Source organism: Nerophis lumbriciformis, linkage group LG08 (genome assembly GCF_033978685.3).
Source record: "Nerophis lumbriciformis linkage group LG08, RoL_Nlum_v2.1, whole genome shotgun sequence".
Classification (NCBI taxonomy): Eukaryota; Metazoa; Chordata; class Actinopteri; order Syngnathiformes; family Syngnathidae; genus Nerophis; species Nerophis lumbriciformis.
Genome location: NC_084555.2, coordinates 23,253,177 through 23,271,611, shown reverse-complemented (window position 1 = coordinate 23,271,611; position 18,435 = coordinate 23,253,177). Strand labels below are relative to the sequence as shown.

The 18,435-nt window shown below is 37.9% G+C and overlaps 1 protein-coding gene across 3 annotated transcripts; it reads right to left on the bottom strand.

Moving 5' to 3' along the window:
• Positions 1 to 3,836: 3,836 nt before the first annotated feature.
• Positions 3,837 to 17,513, bottom strand: LOC133611579 (uncharacterized). Of its 3 annotated transcripts, XM_061968488.1 has the most exons (13): positions 17,198 to 17,513; positions 16,698 to 16,832; positions 12,412 to 12,987; positions 11,561 to 11,680; positions 11,197 to 11,316; positions 8,740 to 8,859; positions 8,536 to 8,661; positions 8,292 to 8,411; positions 8,042 to 8,161; positions 7,794 to 7,913; positions 7,552 to 7,671; positions 4,627 to 4,726; positions 3,837 to 4,456 (listed from the first exon to the last, which is right to left on the bottom strand). In XM_061968488.1, exons 1-13 carry the CDS (start codon positions 17,487 to 17,489, stop codon positions 4,402 to 4,404), a joined length of 2,124 nt encoding a protein of 707 aa, XP_061824472.1. In that variant the 5' UTR covers positions 17,490 to 17,513; the 3' UTR covers positions 3,837 to 4,401. The 3 variants fall into 3 exon arrangements, with proteins under 3 accessions (XP_061824472.1, XP_061824473.1, XP_061824474.1); XM_061968489.1 differs by lacking the exon at positions 16,698 to 16,832; XM_061968490.2 differs by lacking the exons at positions 3,837 to 4,456; positions 4,627 to 4,726 and adding an exon at positions 4,746 to 5,548.
• Between the last annotated feature and the right edge of the window lie 922 nt (positions 17,514 to 18,435).

Below are 18,435 nucleotides of genomic sequence, written 5' to 3'. Positions count from 1 at the left end.
GTTTGGTTTTTGGACTCTTTGTGCACTCTTGTTTGTTTTGTTACCTTGACAGCCATTAGTGTCACCTGTTTCACGTCTTGGACTCGAACACCTGTCACTAATCATGTCACTGCTATTTAAGACTGTCTGTTTCTGCTGATCGGCCTGGTGACATTATCTATCCTATCCTTTCATACCATGCTTCTTCTGACACCCCTGTTACCTCGTTTTGTCTTCATGCTACCATAGTTCCATGCCAAGTAAGTTTTTGTTTATTGTTCATAGTTTCTGCCTTTGTGCAAGTTTTGTTTCATTAGTCAAGTTTGTTCTCCGCCATTGTGCATGCCTTTTGTTTGCTTCCTTTTTTGTAGTCTGTTAGTGTTAAAATAAAAATATGTACTTACATTCACGCCTTGCCCGCGCCAACTTTCCTTTGCACCATGGGAAGACAAACCACGCCAAAGTCCAAGTCTTGACACAGGGCTCCCACTAATTCCACGTTATAGTGAGTTGTATTTTTCATGCACTTATTTCTGCTGTGTTTATCTGGCACGCACAAGTGGAAAGCCGGTAGCTGAACATAATGCCTACATTAAACCATTAATTCATGGTGCAAAAAAGGTTGGGGACCACTGGTCTATATAACATGAGATGGTAGTTTTTTGGTCAAAATTCTGCAGAGATTATATTTTTCTGACCGTCTCTTCGGGATCGATGCGGTCTTATATTTACGTGCCTCCACTTCGACTGCGTTCTCTACACGCCAACCTTGTTTTAGTTTTTAGCGCTTCCAAATGCACTATACTGACAGATTTAGGTTAGAACAGTGGTTCTTAACCTTGTTGGAGGTACCGAACCCCACCAGTTTCATTTGCGCATTAACCGAACCCTTCTTTAGTGAAAAATATATATATATTTTTTTCAAATTCAAGACAAAGTTATATGTTTTTTTTACTGGTGCACAAAATGTACTATGCATGAACATCACCTTGTTCAAAGAACAAAACTAACACAGTGCATGAACTCACAACAAATTACACACTTGCAAATCAGATGGAAAATTAGAGGGAACATTGTTTGGTGGTATCCATAATACGCCGATAAGGAGAAGTTTTTATTTACACGATGAGAAGGGTGTGTCTTGACCTCCGCGGTGGAGGCTCCGCCGAACCCCTGAGGCCGACTCACTGAACCCCTAGGGTTCGATCGAACCCAGGTTAAGAACCACTGGGTTAGAACTATACACTACTTTGTTTTAGAAATGGCAACAGCGGAAGATGCATGTCCACGTGTAGAGCCAATCTGCCCCACAACAAGAGGATAGTGAAAAAGAAGGAGCTTATTGACTGCAGTGCAGACTACAATGGCAGACACGCGCAAGGTACTCTGGGTACCTTTATGCCATATATGAATAATCCGTTGATGGTTTTCCCAATTTGTGCCTCCACTGTTTGATTATATGTTTTATTGCTTCTGAAAATGAATCTAGCAGTCATTTCCCTAAATATCAATTCATTTTTGAGTAATTGGTAGATAACTAATTGTACTTGGAACGCCCTTTTTCCATCACCAGGCTCGATATGCCATCATCTACCGTAGTGGTTCTCAAACTTTTTTCACCAAGTGCCACCATAATAACCAACATTAAAATACAGTAGCGTAGTAGGCCTTAGTATTGGTTAAAAACAAGGCAGAGGTTTTATTTAACAGGTATATTTAATATTTTTGGCCACTGTAGCATTACACACAGTTTGAACCGTAACATTGTGTTTTAATATATTAAAATGTACTACCGTACTTTAATCAAGTGATTATTTGGTGTACCACTCGATGGAGCCCGTACCACAGTTTGAGAATCACTGATCTACCGAACTGGAACCCATTTCCCCGCATAGACATTGTGGATAAAGGCTAGTAAAATTATTATTTTGGTCACTTACTTACATGTTTTTGTCACCCTCGTCCATGATTACTTAAAAACTGATATGGTATGCAAAAAATACATCTGGAAATATAATGTGTTATTGAATTGTACACTATAGTTTGGACAAATGTGGCTCTTATTCAAGTTCTAAGTCAAAGGTTTTGCATTCGGTCAGTTTCTCCCGACAAAGAAGCTGAAAAACGCCATAATTAACCCTTTATCGTGGACTTCAACCGTACCTGAAACGAAGAGGGAGAGGGTAATTCTGATGGGGCCCCGGTCATGCTCACATTGCTCTTTGGGAATTTCCTCAAGGATCTTGAGGAAAACATCAGTAAAAGAGGACACAAAATAGAATAACTTATTTTTTTCTAGTTTTTTGAGTGCCAGTTTTCCTTCGATTACTGCTGCTGCGTGTGCGCACGCATGCGCACAATCACAATTAAAAACATAAATATATTTGCCTCAAACAAAATGCTAATTGAAACAGCTGCCTCAAATGCCTCATGTACAAGTAAGTAGTCATTTTAAAATATGTTTCTTTCATTGTATTTTCTGACCTGTAGACAATTACAGTGTGAGAACGTTCACATTGTGTATTAACGGACACTTAGACAAATATAGCATAAAGAAGTTTACATTGACACAAACAATGGTAGCTTACATTTTGGTTTTAGTGACTGTTTTATGCTAGTGGTATCATTTTTCGAGGAAGCAGTGAAATTTGACAGAACACCGGGTCTAATCTTCTTTCTTCGTTTTTCTACATGTTCGGACTCAGTCTTTCTTCCCTCAGAGTGCTCCTAATTTTCAGGTTTGCATTTGGCTTAAGTCTTTGAAATTTTTTTCATCCAAACTCTGACCAAAACCCTTCTTCTATAGTCAGAATCATTAAAATGATCGCTCTTGCTAGGTCCGTCCCATTTTGCGTTAATCAATTTTACTTGAGAGGTCCATATTTTCCTCATATTTCCATTATATTGAAATGTACTGGATGCAGGCTGGCCCTTTTTTTAGTTGTATTGCTACAACCTTCAGAAATGCATCTAGCAGACATGTTTGCCAGTTCCTTGAAATTCTGTGCGACCATATCGCGATTCGGGTAGAAGAAGCTCCTAAAACACATAATATGCAACATCAAATTGCCTCCAGTCCTCTGTAATTGCTGTTAGCAAGCTGATGCAACCCCGAGAGGGATAAGCGGTAGGAAATGGATGGATGGAAAATGAGCGTTCCAAAATGTGTGGAAACCTAACCTAATATCAATATTATGTGTATTTTGAGTGGAATTTGACCAGTAGACATAATTTTTAGGTCCAGAACTATGAATTAAGTGCCAATGGGGCGGTGTAGCTCGGTTGGTTGAGAGGCCGTGCCACCAACTTGAGGGTTCTAGGTTCGATTCCCGCTTCTGCTATCCTCGTCACAGCTGTTGTGTCCCTGGGCAAGACACTTCACCCACCTGCTTCCAGTGGCACACACACGCTGGTTTAAATGTAACTTAGATAATGGGTTTCACTATATAAAGCGCTTTGAGTCACTAGAGAAAAGTGCTATATAAATATAATTCACTTCACAATGTTGTCAGAATTAAGGGGGCTCTTTAAATAGCCTCCATAATGCATTTTGGATGTCCACGTTTTAATCACTTGGATTTCATTAACATACCAAATAATAGAGTCACATTTTATTTAACCAAAATGTGGAATTTCCAATAGGTTTATTGATGCTGTTTCAGCACTTAACTAGACTAATCTAAACATGAATTTCACATTCTAAAAACATACTGCATGTAATCTGGATGAACAGTGTTCTTCATTGTATCAACTATTTTTGTATTATTAGCCTGACTGAAGTGTTAAATTGGGTTTATGATGCTAAACTGACACACCAGAGATACACACTGCAAGAAACACATTGATTCATAGTTTCAGACTATTTATTCAGAAAGCACCAACAAAATGTTCAACAGAAAATATGCGGCTTGGACAAATACACACATTTTCTAACAAAAGCACCAAAATATAAGCTTATATATGACATCCGTTTACAAAGAATCATTACAAAATTACTGACAACCAAACCATTCTTTGTCTTTGTGTGTACCATAGCTGAGTGACACAACACAAAATATTGTACATATGCTGAGCATATATTGTTATAATTCAGACACATTATTTAGTTAGATACAAGAACAGAGATGATGTAACAAATTTCATTCATATTTTCACTCTACCATCTAATCAACCTTTAGATACAGACTAACCACTCTTTTCAACTATTAAAACTGTTGCAGAAAAAAGACCGTAATATTGTGTACAACAAATGATCTAAGAATATGTCTATAAAAGAGGAATGTAAACATGTCAGAGTACAATTTTTTTTAACTAAAGTGCTATTAGAGTCCCACACAAAGGATTTTTTTTTTTATTCCACGGTAAAGTCACAAATCTAAACTATACATATTCTGTGATGGGCTGGTGACATCAGCACTGCTCTTAGTACTGCTGCTGGTCCTCAATCTGGTTGACTCGATCTGAAAGATCATCAAGTGGGCAAACAGTTAAAGAAATACAGTAAATAGCTGGGATTTTTCTTCCACTTACAACCCATGGATTCAGAAAATTAAATAACCGTGTACAGTATATAATCAGGCTATAAAGTGTTGATTCTCGTTTTAAGTGAATTGAATTGTGGTCTCATTATGAAACAAAAGGATATGTCTTCTGCTCAAGGCTTGAATAGTTGACTGCACGTTTTTCTGGAACAAAATCTGAGCTTCACACTTGCAGGCATCTTGAGTTATTTCACTTCTCATTTCCTCTGAAAGAATGAGGGAAAAAATATGTTATATCGTACTCTCAATGCAGTAGAGTGGTCCCCAAACTACAACCAGCCTGCCAACATCCACAATCCGGTGGACGGGACATTCCAATGTTTTGTTTTTTAAAAATCTGTCCTGTCCAGCTGGTCAAGCAAATCATATTGTTGATGTAGATTCCCATATCTTCTGTAAAAATATACCTTACAAATTTGTATTTGACTTCATTAAATGTTTGGGTATATTCAATGTCAGGCACAGCTGGACCGGAGCAGGAGGGGATATTAAGAAGAAGAAAAAAAAGAAGAAGGAGGGGGAAATTGTGGGGATAAGAGTGGGACAAGTCAACAATATATATTTATATATGTGGCCCTCGAGACAAAAAGTTTGGGGACCCCTGCAGTAGAGCATGACAGCAATGTTCATTTAAAGCCTGTGTAAAACATATGGAGTGAGAGTATGATCTTCAATTTATGCATGTGTTAAAAATCATATTAATGATTAATTTAGGTGAGACAATCATTTTTTTACATTAGATTAGATATATGCTTGGAAATACATGTTAATCAACTTGTCTACAAAATGATTGCTTAATATGATCAATATGCTCAGTGCACCAGATGTGTAAGAAATATGGTCATTGCAACGATAAAAAGAAGGATTGACTCATTCCTAAATTTAACAAAGCATCCAACCAAAAGGAACGGAGTCCATTCATTTATGGATAAGTGATAAATGGTTCCATAAATGACCATGAGGTTTATTTAAGCCAGTCGTTGGACACAGCAGTCATGGCCACAAGGAAACCGCTCACATGTCCGTAACTGCAGAATGCACAAAGAAGAACATAATGAAATAACCGAGCCATATGCCCACAAATCAAACAACAACCTCCTAACACTAACCTCTTTGAAAATCCCAAATTTTTGATATTTGTATGTAAAAATGTGTATTTCATAAAGTTTCTCTGACTTGAAATGTACAGTTCAACCTTTCAGAGAACACTGACAAACTAATCTGCATCATACTAAACTGTTTTCTATTAATTGGTCTCTCAGCAAACTAAAGTTGTGAAATAAATATTGGAAATATTAACTATTACAAACAGTTCTACTAATATGTTTTAACTACAACCACAATAATAAACATATTGTGGAATATGTACTGTAACGTCAAGAGCAATAAAATAATTTAAATTGTAAGCTGACCAATATTTCCTGTTACTTACATCGCACAAAAATCCAGGGGTTATTGTGCAACATTTTGCGTATTCTGTGAGAATTGAAATGGTTTACCTCTACCCAGGTGTTTTGCTTTTTCTTTGGCTTTGGAAAAATAATAATAATGACAGCCATAATAGAACTGCAACATAGAAAGGTAGCACAAATCTCTGTACTGGCTGCTCAGTACGAGATGGTCAAGCCATCACACTTAACAATTATAGAACAGCAGGAAAATGAGCTAATCTTTATGTAAAGTGACAAACGATCAGTACTCTTTGCATGTTAATCATCATGTGGCATGTGAGCAGTGTTGAGGGTGAGCAGTGTTTCCCACAGGACTGCAATCTACTTGTTGCAGTGTGGTGGGGGGGTTGCAAGTCAAGTATTTAATGATTCAATCATTAAGTTTGCATAATTATAAATAATTAAATAACATAATATAATATAATATTAAATAATAATAGCAAACAAACATGTACACAATTACGAAGGAACTTGCTCATGTCGCTACTTGTTAGCGTTTTTCAAATGAGGGATAAGCCCACAGGAGCACCTGCTGCTCGTTGAGAAGAGCAATTCGGGCCCAAAATTGTTTTCGCTAGATTTGTTGCTACTCACTTTTTTGACAAAAAAAAAAAAAAAAGAGATTACTCGCTAAATAGCCAGTGGCATAGCCGTCGTATTATTCTGTTGCAAGCCAGGTGAACAGGTAAGGCCAAATTTATTTGTGGTAGTTCGCTACACATAAATGAATATATGGGAAACACTGGTGAGTGTACTATATTGGTGAGTTTGTATATGCATAATATATATATATATTAGTGTCTTACTGTTCTATGGCAGTTATTAATGCATTAAGTCTTCCCGAAGGTTGCGTTCTTTTCAGGCAATATTCTCCTCTACTGATGCATTTGTCACTTAACAAGTTTTATCACTTTAAGTTCACATCATAATTTAACAGCAGTTATCCTATTTTTGTGTAGTTATTAATGTTGAAAATGTTACGGAATACTTTGCTTGTGCAAGTATGACCCTGAAAAACATTTGTTTGTATTTATAATTTTTCCAATGGAAAAAGTGATTACGGTAGGGAAGAACAAGGTTAGTAGTCACACAGGTCAATTGTGGAAATTTACCAAACCTTAACCTTGATGAGAGCAGGAAAATTTCATTCGAGATTGGTCGTCACGTACACTCTTATTTTCTTACATGTCACACAACAATATGTGTTTCCTGTTCCTTACTCATTTTGTGTTAAGATGCATTAAATTATATATTTGTCAACTTGTCAATGCAATTCAACTTCTTCTGTCTTAGTGCATTTAAAAAATATGTATAATGTTGTCTGTCTATCTGTGTTGGCCCTGCGATGAGGTTGCGACTTGTCCAGGGTGTACCCCGCCTCCCGCCCAAATGCAGCTACCCCAATAGGGACAAGCGGTACAAAATGGATGGATATAAAAATGTTTCCCATTTAAGTAACATTGTGACAATCATCCCCATTGGATTGGTTGATGAGAAATTCACACTAAAAAAAGAATGTGTGACAAATAACCCCTGTTCTCCCCAGTTTGCTTAACTGTTCAACAAGTGACTTGGCTTACGTGAGCATGTTCTTTGATCTGCATTCAAAATATATCCACTTCGACACTTGCAAATGTACGAATCACCGCTGTTGACGCAAGTATGCTGGCAGTTGTGTCCAAGAGCGCATGCATCCTCACCTGTAAAAAGACATCCCAACTTCTAAATAACTCAGTCGAGGAATCCTGTGAAGTGTGAAGTGTGAAAACTTCCACACTTTGTGAGTGGACATGTTTATTTAGAAAAAGGAAGCAATACGTACGTGAGCATGTTCTTTGATCTGCATTCAAAATATATCCCGTTCGACACTTGCAAATGTACGAATCACCGCTGTTGACGCAGGTATGCTGACAGTTGTGTCCAAGAGCACATGCGTCCACACCTGGAAAAAAAATTCCCAAATTCTAAATAACTCAGTCGGGGAATCCTGTAAGTGTGAAATGTGAAGTGTGAAAGCTTCCACACTTCGTGAGTGGACAGGTTTATGTTGAAAAAGGAAGCAGTACGTACGTGAGCATGTTCTCCGATCCGCATTCAAAATATATCCCGTTCGACACTTGCAAATGTACGAATCACCGCTGTTGACGCAAATATGCTGACAGTTGTGTCCAAGAGCACATGCATCTGCACCTGGAAAAAAAAATCCCAAATTTTAAATAACTCAAGTCGGGGAATCCTGTGAAGTGTGAAATGTGAAGTGTGAAAGCTTCCGCACTTTGTGAGTGGACAGGTTTATTTTGAAAAAGGAAGCAGTACGTACGTGAGCATGTTCTCTGATCTGCATTCAAATTATATCCAGTTCGACACTTGCAAATGTACGAATCACCGCTGTTGACGCAAGTATGCTGACAGTTGTGTCCAAGAGCACACGCATCCGCACCTAGAAAAAAAAAACACTCCTACTTGTAAATGACTGAATCAAGGAATCCTGTGAAGTGTGAAATGTGAAGTGTGAAAGCATTATGAGTGGAAATGTTCACTTTGAAAAAGGAAGCCGTACGTACGTGAGCATGTTTTCTGATCCACATTTAGTACGTATCCCACTTGACATCTGCAGTAATAGGAGTTTCCATTGTTGACACAGATATGCTGGCAATCGTTTCCCCTGGCACATGCATCGGCTATTAACCCTGCAAACATAAACATGCACCACTCTGAGAGTTCTACCCGGACACTAGGTACAAATCAACACTTTGTCAGGATCTTACGTGAACATGTTTTCTTATCTGGGTTCAATGTAAACCCTGGATGACATTTGCAGATGTAAGAGTCTCCGTTGTCAATACAAATGTGTTGGCACTCATGTCCACTGGCACATGCATCTGCACCTGTGATGAGACAATAGTGTAAACCGTCATGTGAACAATTTTAGGAAACCCCAGGAATAGGACACCATATTCACTTGATAAAGTCACAATGTCTCTCCATGGCCTTCTTGTCTTTTAGAAAGGAATCTTCAAGAATGAGGTAGCTGTGGATGAATGGGTAAGATTGCAGCCTGTGACCGAAGGACCCCAGGTAAGAAGTTCCCAATTACACCTGACACCCGAGCAAGGCACAAACAGTCAAGGTGAGTGAATACTGCCAATAACATACCTGAAGAATATCCGTCAGACATGAGAGGGTCGCCCAGAAGAAAGTTGGCGGAATGGAAAGGTGTATTTTTACGTATACCTTTGTTTAAAAACTTGATTGCTCAATAATACTATAAAATATCTCGTGTTGTTGAGGGATATCCTTCAGATCTGGTACCTTTGGTAGCTTGACTAACTTCCGTTTTGTTAACTTGGCTATGTGAACTTGTGTGTGTGTTTTGGGAATTTTTCTTTTACATTTGTTTTTGATCCTGCAGCCTTTATGGCATTACAGTATTTTTTATCTGCAAAATGTTCCCGTTGCATGTGGTTTTAGGATAATGTTTGTGTTCAAAGCTTTAGGACATTGCTGCATGTTTGTCTCTGTCGGCCACCGTGACAAATAAAAAAAAATTAAAAAATCACAATAATAATCTTGGAAAATTTCAAAAAGTATCGCTGTGGACAGTGCTTTCCCTGTATATACTTGGTATTAAATTGATACCAAAATTTACAGTATCGCTAACACTTAGCATGCAGCAACTGTGCTAATATTCCTGCTAGAAACTTGGCAACTTCAAGGGGTGTATCTAGTCGTTTGGGGCCCTCCACATAACAAAAACTACTTGGTAATTTAGCATGTTGTTAGAAACTACCATGGGAGCTGCACATTAAAGCTTGATGAGTTGCGCAAAGAGTATCGCTAAACCTAACCCGTTTAATGTGACTGGAACTTTAATCAATATTTATTAAAGTTAGAGATGAATGCGTTAAAATGTAATATCCGAAATGATCGGTATCGGTTTTGTTATTATCGGTATCGTTTTTTTTAATTTTTTTTTAATTTTTTTTATTTTTTTATTAAATCAACATAAAAAACACAAGATACACTTACAATTAGTGCATCAACCCCAAAAAACCTCCCTCATTCACACAAAAGGGTTGTTTCTTTCTGTTATTAATATTCTGGTTCCTACATTATATATCAATATATATCAATACAGTCTGCAAGGGATACAGTCCGTAAGCACACATGATTGTGCGTGCTGCTGGTCCACTAATAGTACTAACCTTTAACAGTTAATTTTACTCATTTTCATTAATTACTAGTTTCTATGTAACTGTTTTTATATTGTTTTACTTTCTTTTTTATTCAAGAAAATGTTTTTAATTTATTTATCTTATTTTATTATTTTTTCTAATAAGTACCTTATCTTCACCATACCTGGTTGTCCAAATTAGGCATAATAATGTGTTAATTCCAAGACTGCATATATCGGTTGATATCTGTATCGGTTGATATCGGTATCGGTAATTAAAGAGTTGGACAATATCGGAATATCGGATATCGGCAAAAAGACATTATCGGACATCCCTAATTAAAGTGTAAGCAATTTTTTAGAGAGCCTTATTTTAGTTAGCTCAGTTGGACCGTGGATGTGGCGAGTGACACAACCATTGCGAATGTCGGAAGTGTGTGACGGGTGGGAAAAAAAGAGCTCTTGACCGTGGCCGTGTTTGAACGAGAAAAAGTGTCTCTCAAGTTCCATCATACCCAGCAGACCCTCAGTTGTAATAGTTTACAATTTAGAGCGCTTTAATTCCCGCATATTTGAGGTGAGAAGTGTTACTCTCCACTTGTATCCTGCACTGAAAAAGGTTGACACCTTGGGTAATAATAAAAAAGCTTTCTTCTCTTCTCCACCCCACTTGGGTAACTCTGCTTCATCTTTATAAAAACCTCTTATAATCACGCCAACAGGTTTTTTTTATTTGATTTCGGTAGGTTTCCGGAATCAAGCCTGCGCAGTAGCATTAAATATTTCATTGCATAAGAAGGGAAAGGGCAGCTGTTGAAAACGTTGAAGTATTTTTGCTCATTTAGTGCTGTACACAAATACTGTAAAATGCCCTATAAAACTATTAAAAACTTAGTTATTGCATATTTATTAAGGTTTTACAAAGCATTTATATTGTAATTACGGTATTAACCTATTCATAGGGGTCGTATTGTTGTAAACACTGAACAAGCATACACAAACATGCACACTATATTCAGGCATATATTGGAAAGTAGATCTGTGTACTTACGTGAGCATGTTTTCTTATCTGCATTCAGGACATATCCTACTCCACATTTGCATACATAAGAGTCACCACTGTTAACACACATATGTTGGCACTCATGTCCCTGGGCACATGCATCTCGACCTGAGGAGGAATAGCGTGTGATAAAAGAACAACAAAGTCTAACAGTCTCTTTGGAAACAACCATGATGCCAATGAAAATACAGAACATTCATGATGGAGACCAGTTTTTCAAGCAGTTAACAAATGTCAACAAAATGAATAGACCATATATGTATGTGTATGTGTAGCTTTTAGATCAAATGAAATATAAAACATAAACATTGTGTGTGTGTGTGAAAACATGTTCAAAGGTGAAAGTTCTTACGTGAGCATGTCCTCTTGTCGGGGTTCAAGACATAGCCAGCCCAGCACTGACAGTTGTAGGAGTTACCATTGTTAACACAAACTTGCTGGCAGTTGTGTCCTTGAGCACACCCATCCAAGCCTAAAAATAAAAAGTCTCATTGGCTTAACTCTAGTTGATTCACTTAGGTTATCATTTTATTAGTAAGTTAATAAGCTGTACAAATGAGGGATGTATTACTTAATCACTGTTAGTTATGACTGTAAATACAAAAGACATGCACTTCAGTTGTTTTCGTCAATTGATACACAGGCTTCCAAAAAATATAAAAAAAATATTTCACATTGAAATGTGAAAAAAAATTGTAATAAGGTTGGAGAGCCTCCAAATAAAATTCTGCTGATTTGTATTATTTATATCTGTAATAAAACTTGAAATGCTCCTCTGAGCACTTGGATCTAAACGTATCGCCATTGTCGTTTGTTTCTAAAAGGACTTTGTGGTAAATGGTAATCATGATGCATTTAAAGCTGGATTTACTTTAAATTACCTCTGGTATTTTATAAAAGATTTGTATTGAAGTAAAACCTTAGATAAACAAAGATTTGGACTTGCAGGATTAGCCGTTAAGGCTGATTATGAACACGCAACATGCAAGGTTTAATACCTGCACAGTTTAGTGCATCAAAGTATCCGAACATGGCGTATATTTTGAGTTACCTTGTCCTTGTTAATATTATCGATAAAATAATAGATTTGACTCTACAATGCAGAGGATTTTTCATATTGTGCTGCCCATTAGATCAAGCGCAATATACTTAACAATGCATCATTTCACCCCCCAATATTGTGTCTAAAAGCATCAACCTTACCACATAAAGTTTCCCTAAATTTGGCAGTGAGCTTCTCAATGACCCCATATGTCTCCACATAGAAGACATGATCTTCCAAAGGCTGGCTGGCCATGAGGCGGAGGGACATCAAGTCTGCTCTGTCTACTCCCACTGCGTAGATCTCAATGCCGGATGCTCGAGCTGCTGCAGATACCTCTTCCACTTGGTCCTGGGGTCTCCCATCAGTCACTATGATGGCTACCTTGGCGATGTTCATGGAGCTGGGTCGTGCTCCGGCCTCTGCGACAAACGCTTTGTCCATAGCGGCCTTAATGGCGACGCCTGTCATGGTGCCTGAAGCGAGAGGCTGCACGCGGGCCAGGGCTTGCTTTAGGGCATACTTGTCAAAATAGGTCTTCAGGTGAAACTCGATTTTCACTGTGCTGGCATAATTGACGAGGCCCACACGGGTGCTATCTGAGCCGATCTCCAGGGTGTCCACCATGTCTATAAGGAACTCCTTGGCCTTTTCAAACTCAGCGGGCCGCACACTGCGGGAGCTGTCAATGACAAAAACCAGGTCGATTGGACGATTCCTGCAGTTTGATCCGGTGACTAAAAGGGGTAAAAAGGATGAGACAAAAACAGACTTATCGTTTACATAAGATCCAAACTTTAAATCCCTGTGCTCTTCTCATCAATGTTAATACAAGAGGTGTCCTGACACAACTTTTTCACTTTCGATACAATACCGAAATTTGAGCCTTGAATATTGGCCTATACCAGTGTTTGTCAAATAGTGGGTCGTGAGCAGCAGGGGAGATTTTCATCATTTATGTATACACTCTCGTATTCCTGTTATAACGATACACACACCTGCAGCTAGGTGGCAGCAATCTAATCAACGGGCTCCCTGGTCTACCCAGTAGTAATGGTAAGTACACAGGGACACGTGTACAGAGCGAACAGAGGCGAAATGATAGAGGAGTTTGTGACAGGAGTGAAAAGAAAATTGTAATGTGAGTATTTTTTTTAAATGTTGCCGATACTGGTACCAATTTTGTACTTCTGAATTGGTGCCGGTGCTTAACCGGTGCCCGGGACCTGTACAATGAAAATGTGAAACATGGAAATCCCGTTTAAAAATGTTTTTAATATTTTGTGATATGCAAGTTGAACTGAATTGTAAGTTAAATATCTTAATAATGTAAATACAATAGGTTAAGTAATAAATTCAACAATATTAATACAAAACACAGCATATTGTCATTTGAAACCAAAATAACATACACAGAAAATGTTCAAGAAAACATGCTTATATAAGCTATTTTATTGACGCTCTTATCTCAGAGTGCAGCGCCCTTATTGTGAAGGCTGGAAGTTTAATGTTGGTCTTCAGGGCTTGTCACGGTTACTGTGTTTTGGAGCGAGACAAGGCTGTGCCGTCCTTTCTGTCACCGGTGCCATTAAGAATACGAGTTTCAGGACCTATCCCTGGTCGTCAGCAGCATGTATGAAGAATGTATCTCACACAGTGCGTTGTACCAATAAATACATACATATCATCAAGGCACTTTTGGGTTTCAGGAAATGGTCTAAAGTCCCATTAGGCGACTGTTGACTTACCTGTATCAGTGCAGATTTAAGCGTATTTTGAAAGGTTTCGAGGCAAATATATATGGGGACGGCATGGCGCAGTTGGGAGAGTGGCTGTGCCAGCAACCTGAGGGTTCCTGGTTCAATCCCCACCTTCTACCAATCTAGTTGTGTCCTTGAGCAAGACACTTCACCCTTGCTCCTGATGGGTCGTGGTTAGCGGCTTGCATGGCAGCTCCCGCATTCAGTGTGTGAATGTGTGTGTGAATGGGTGAATGTGGAAATAGTGTCAAAGCGCTTTGAGCACCTTGAAGGTAGAAAAGCGCTACAAGTATAACCCATTTACCATATATCAGCGATCATGAAAAACGATTTTAAATGGGATGGTGTGGATTTATACACTCTTGAGAAAACCATTAATCATTACCAAGACGCTACTGCTCACCTCGACCTCACTTCCTTTGACACTCACAAGGATTTAAAGAAGAAAAGATTGGCCGCACATCCTGTCTTTTCATCAGGGGGGTCTACAAATTAATCCTTAATCTGTGAAAGACAAAATTGAACTTATTTGTGCATCGTAAAGTAACGCGTGCCATGCTGCTTCAATCGTGACACTAATGAGAAAAAAAGATACGTTTGTTTGCAGTTGATGTTCTGCTACAGTTCATGTATGCAGTTGTTTTTATGGTGTGAAGTTTATATTTTGTCTCATTATTTAGCTATGGATGTCTCTGTTGTTCAGCAATGTTTGCTAGCGATATCAAGATTCAGTATAAGCTGTGGAGCCTACGAGAGATGTATTCATCTAGTTTATTAATATCATTAAGGATATTTTTTGATGCTAACAAATATTACCATCCGTCATCCGTGTCGAATAAAGCACTAGTCTTGCACAACAACAACAACAATTACGTTTTTAGTTTCTATTATGAAAATTGACAATGAAAATACTGTGGATTGTACCAACAATTACAAAATGTATTACTGGGACTTAACATGACGTTAGTTTATTTTCACAACCAGGTCTTCAAAGTTATATTTAGGCATAGCTAAACTTGATTGCATCACGGAAAGTTTCTCAAACAAATAAAATGCTCAAACAAACATTTTACAAAGTGATCACTGCAGACACAATCGTGGTCCGATTGTGTTTGACAAGATGATGAAAGTGATATATTTTTAAGAGCCATTTCTTTCGACTGACTTTTGTTTTTTCCCCGGACTTTATTACTCTTATGAACCACTTCTTTCGGGACTCTATGAAAGCTCTTTCCTATCTCTCTATTTGAACGACTGGAACACCCAAGAACAGAACAGCAATACGGCATTTTCAGAATCTACCCTCACTCTCACTTGTTTTATTGCTACGCTGGTTGACCATCATGTGAATTAAGCCGCGGAGGAGAAAAACGGACGTGACGTCATATGCAACCTAGCAATAGTGATTCATTTCCAAAAAAATTAAAAGCAGTGACTTATACAAATATTGATCCGATACAATATCAGCACAACTCATACAAACGTTTTATTATTTTGTAGTGTGCAATGTTCGAAAAGGCTTGATCAAATGAAATGAGTCTACATAGAACAATGGTAGGTACGAAAAACACTGACCTATTTATTATTAATGACCCGAAACAGCTTTATGCTCTCTTTAAGTTGAAGTGGAGTGGTAATTGAAGTTTTTTGGTGACACTTTGGCGAGAACTAGGGAGCGGCGGAGGTGGTGGGTAATGATTAATACACAACACTATCCTTCTTTAAGAAAACCTAATTTATTTTTGTTAATATCCCTCTTATTTTGCCTTAGTTGCTTTTTCCTCTCTGTAAAAAGACTGCAGCAGCAAGTCTCATGAACACCCCCTTTTACTGTGAGCCAGAGTCGTGTGCGCCTTGCAGTGTGACATTTCTCCACGTTTTATTGTACGATTGGCAAGAACAATAATATCACACTTTTATTAAAGCTATCACACAGTCATGGTGTATTATAAAATGTTTCTGCAAATAATATATTGGCGACATGGCATCAAACAAAATCAGCCACGCACAATCCAACCCAGTTTATGAAGGATTGGGTTAGGGGGGGAAATATCAAAATCATGGACCTGCTAAAGTTCAATGAAAAATAATAATATTTCTCATGTTATCGTTATTATAATTATTATTTTTTTCATGACTGCCTCTTGTGACCACATTGTCACTGTTGGTGGCACATGACGGTGTGCCCCCCTAAACACCATAGACGCAACTGTTTTCTTAATTTCTGTGTTTTTTTCTACCACTTATTCTGTTCAGGGTCACAGGTGAGCTGGAGCCAATCCTAGTTGACTCTGCTCAGAGGCACGGCGTCATCAGCTCCTCATTTTCCATTCTATAGTAGTCACGATTTAAATAATAATATTGCAACATATGCAATATTTGTCATATTGCCAAGTGTCCAGGAAAATAGATCCAAGCAATTATGTTGATCTACATTGCTGTGTCTCTTATTTTGCTAGAATTCCATATTGTGTTTTGTAAGGAATTTTGAATGAGGTTTTATGTCATTCATAACATTGCCATCACACCAGACTGAGAATGAGAGTATTTTCCATGTTTCCTTCTCTACTGGTAGTTTTTTTTTACATGTATAAAAAAAACACTGCTCCAGGATATTGTGTTTTATGGCATGCCTGAGAGAATGTTGTGTGTGCGCAAGAAAGCTCATTATCATTCAAGTGAAGTACCTGTTCCAGTTCGGATGAAAGCAGGAGAGTTGGAATGTTGAGCATATTGCTGAGAGTGCTTTGCTGCTTTGTGAAGCTGTGAAAGCTGCTGAAGGGAGTGCTGATTGCGATAAAACCTGGAATTAGTGCCAGCAGCTTTTGGCAAAAGACAGATGAGGGTGTGTATTAGAGGAAACTTTAGCAATTAAGAAAAACAGCATGCAAAAGAACAAGTCTTAGCCATTTTTGTGATCAAAACACAACTCTTTGCATCACAAAAATGAAATATAATAGTGAGAAAAATGTTGAAGCCACGAAAAGTATTTTTTCGTCTACCGTCTTACAGATGGAATATGATCCTCTCTAAAGGCAGTAAAACTCATTATTATCATAAAGAGTTATTCACCAATTTACCCAACATACTATTTGAACTGATAGTTCAAGGTAGCAAAATGCTAGACAAATAATCATGGTTGGTTCAGCATGCAATAGGCAAATATTAAAGACATAAATAACCCTACTTGCTGAAAGTAGATTCCGTCTGTCCTGTGTTAAGTAGTTGCTGGTTTCAGCCCGCTCGTCCTGCTGCGGCTTACTCAAAACTTCAGCGCTTCGTACTTCATCAGAGACTTGTTCAGTAGATCTGAGGTCTTCAAAGCTGCCATTGACTCTTGGAGACACCTGTGGCGAAACCTTGGGAAGAAGAGGACTGCCTGGGAGGGTCTGTTGGTGGCGTGACCTTAATTGTGACCCCTGGATTCCCTGGGCCAGGAGGCCAATGAGACAGACCAATCCCCACATTAATGATCTCATGTCGCCTGTTGGTTTACTCCTGCTTGCCCTTCAGTCTGTTGGTACAAGTAATCGTGGCCTTTTTATATGATCCACTGCCCACAAGGCGTGGGCGAACTTAGACCCAGTCCAGGATGAGGAGGAGGAGGAGGAAGGGAAGGCACCCATGGTAGAGGTGCAAAAGTCAGAAAACCTTGTGTTATACTCTCTGTGCATGCAGCTACCGAATATATATGTATATAAATAATTACTTTTATTGTGAAAGCAACATTCCTTTATCCAATTTTTAAAGGTTTGAATGCATAAACAATAAACTGTGATATTTGGTCAACTCATTTTTTACCTTTTTTATTGTGTTATATGCATGGATTCTACTTAGACTGCAAACACTGTTCATTTGGATGTTTTTAATTCTTGAGAAATTCTGACCTCTTCTGGAATTTTTTTGAATAACATATTTGAAAAATGGCGTCAATGTACTGTATGTATATGGAGAGTCAAATGGGACGAAGTTAAATAAATACATCTTTAAATAATAACTTAAAGGTGTCATTCATTCATTATAAATGGACATAAATACATGAATGGGTTACAAAATGTATTTATTTAATGTAGAAGTACATGTATTTATTTATTCATTTGATTAATAATACAAATATTTAACTCATTATTATATAATATATAATAATTATCATTAAATAATTATAATCATAATAATATTAAATCAAAACTCAAAATTTTAATTTTTCTGTTGAACCCTCCACAAGCAGGGTCGTACTGGTCGGTATTTGGTTTGAAATTGCGTAAATAACTTCGGCAACTTCAATACATTCCTCTACTTTAACTGCTACATGCTTCCTTCCACATACTCTGCTAAATCTAAAATAAATACCACCAACTCCCGAAAAGAACTTCGTATATTAGTATTATTTAAAACGTTTTAAAAAAGTTACTTATGACTGAAAAA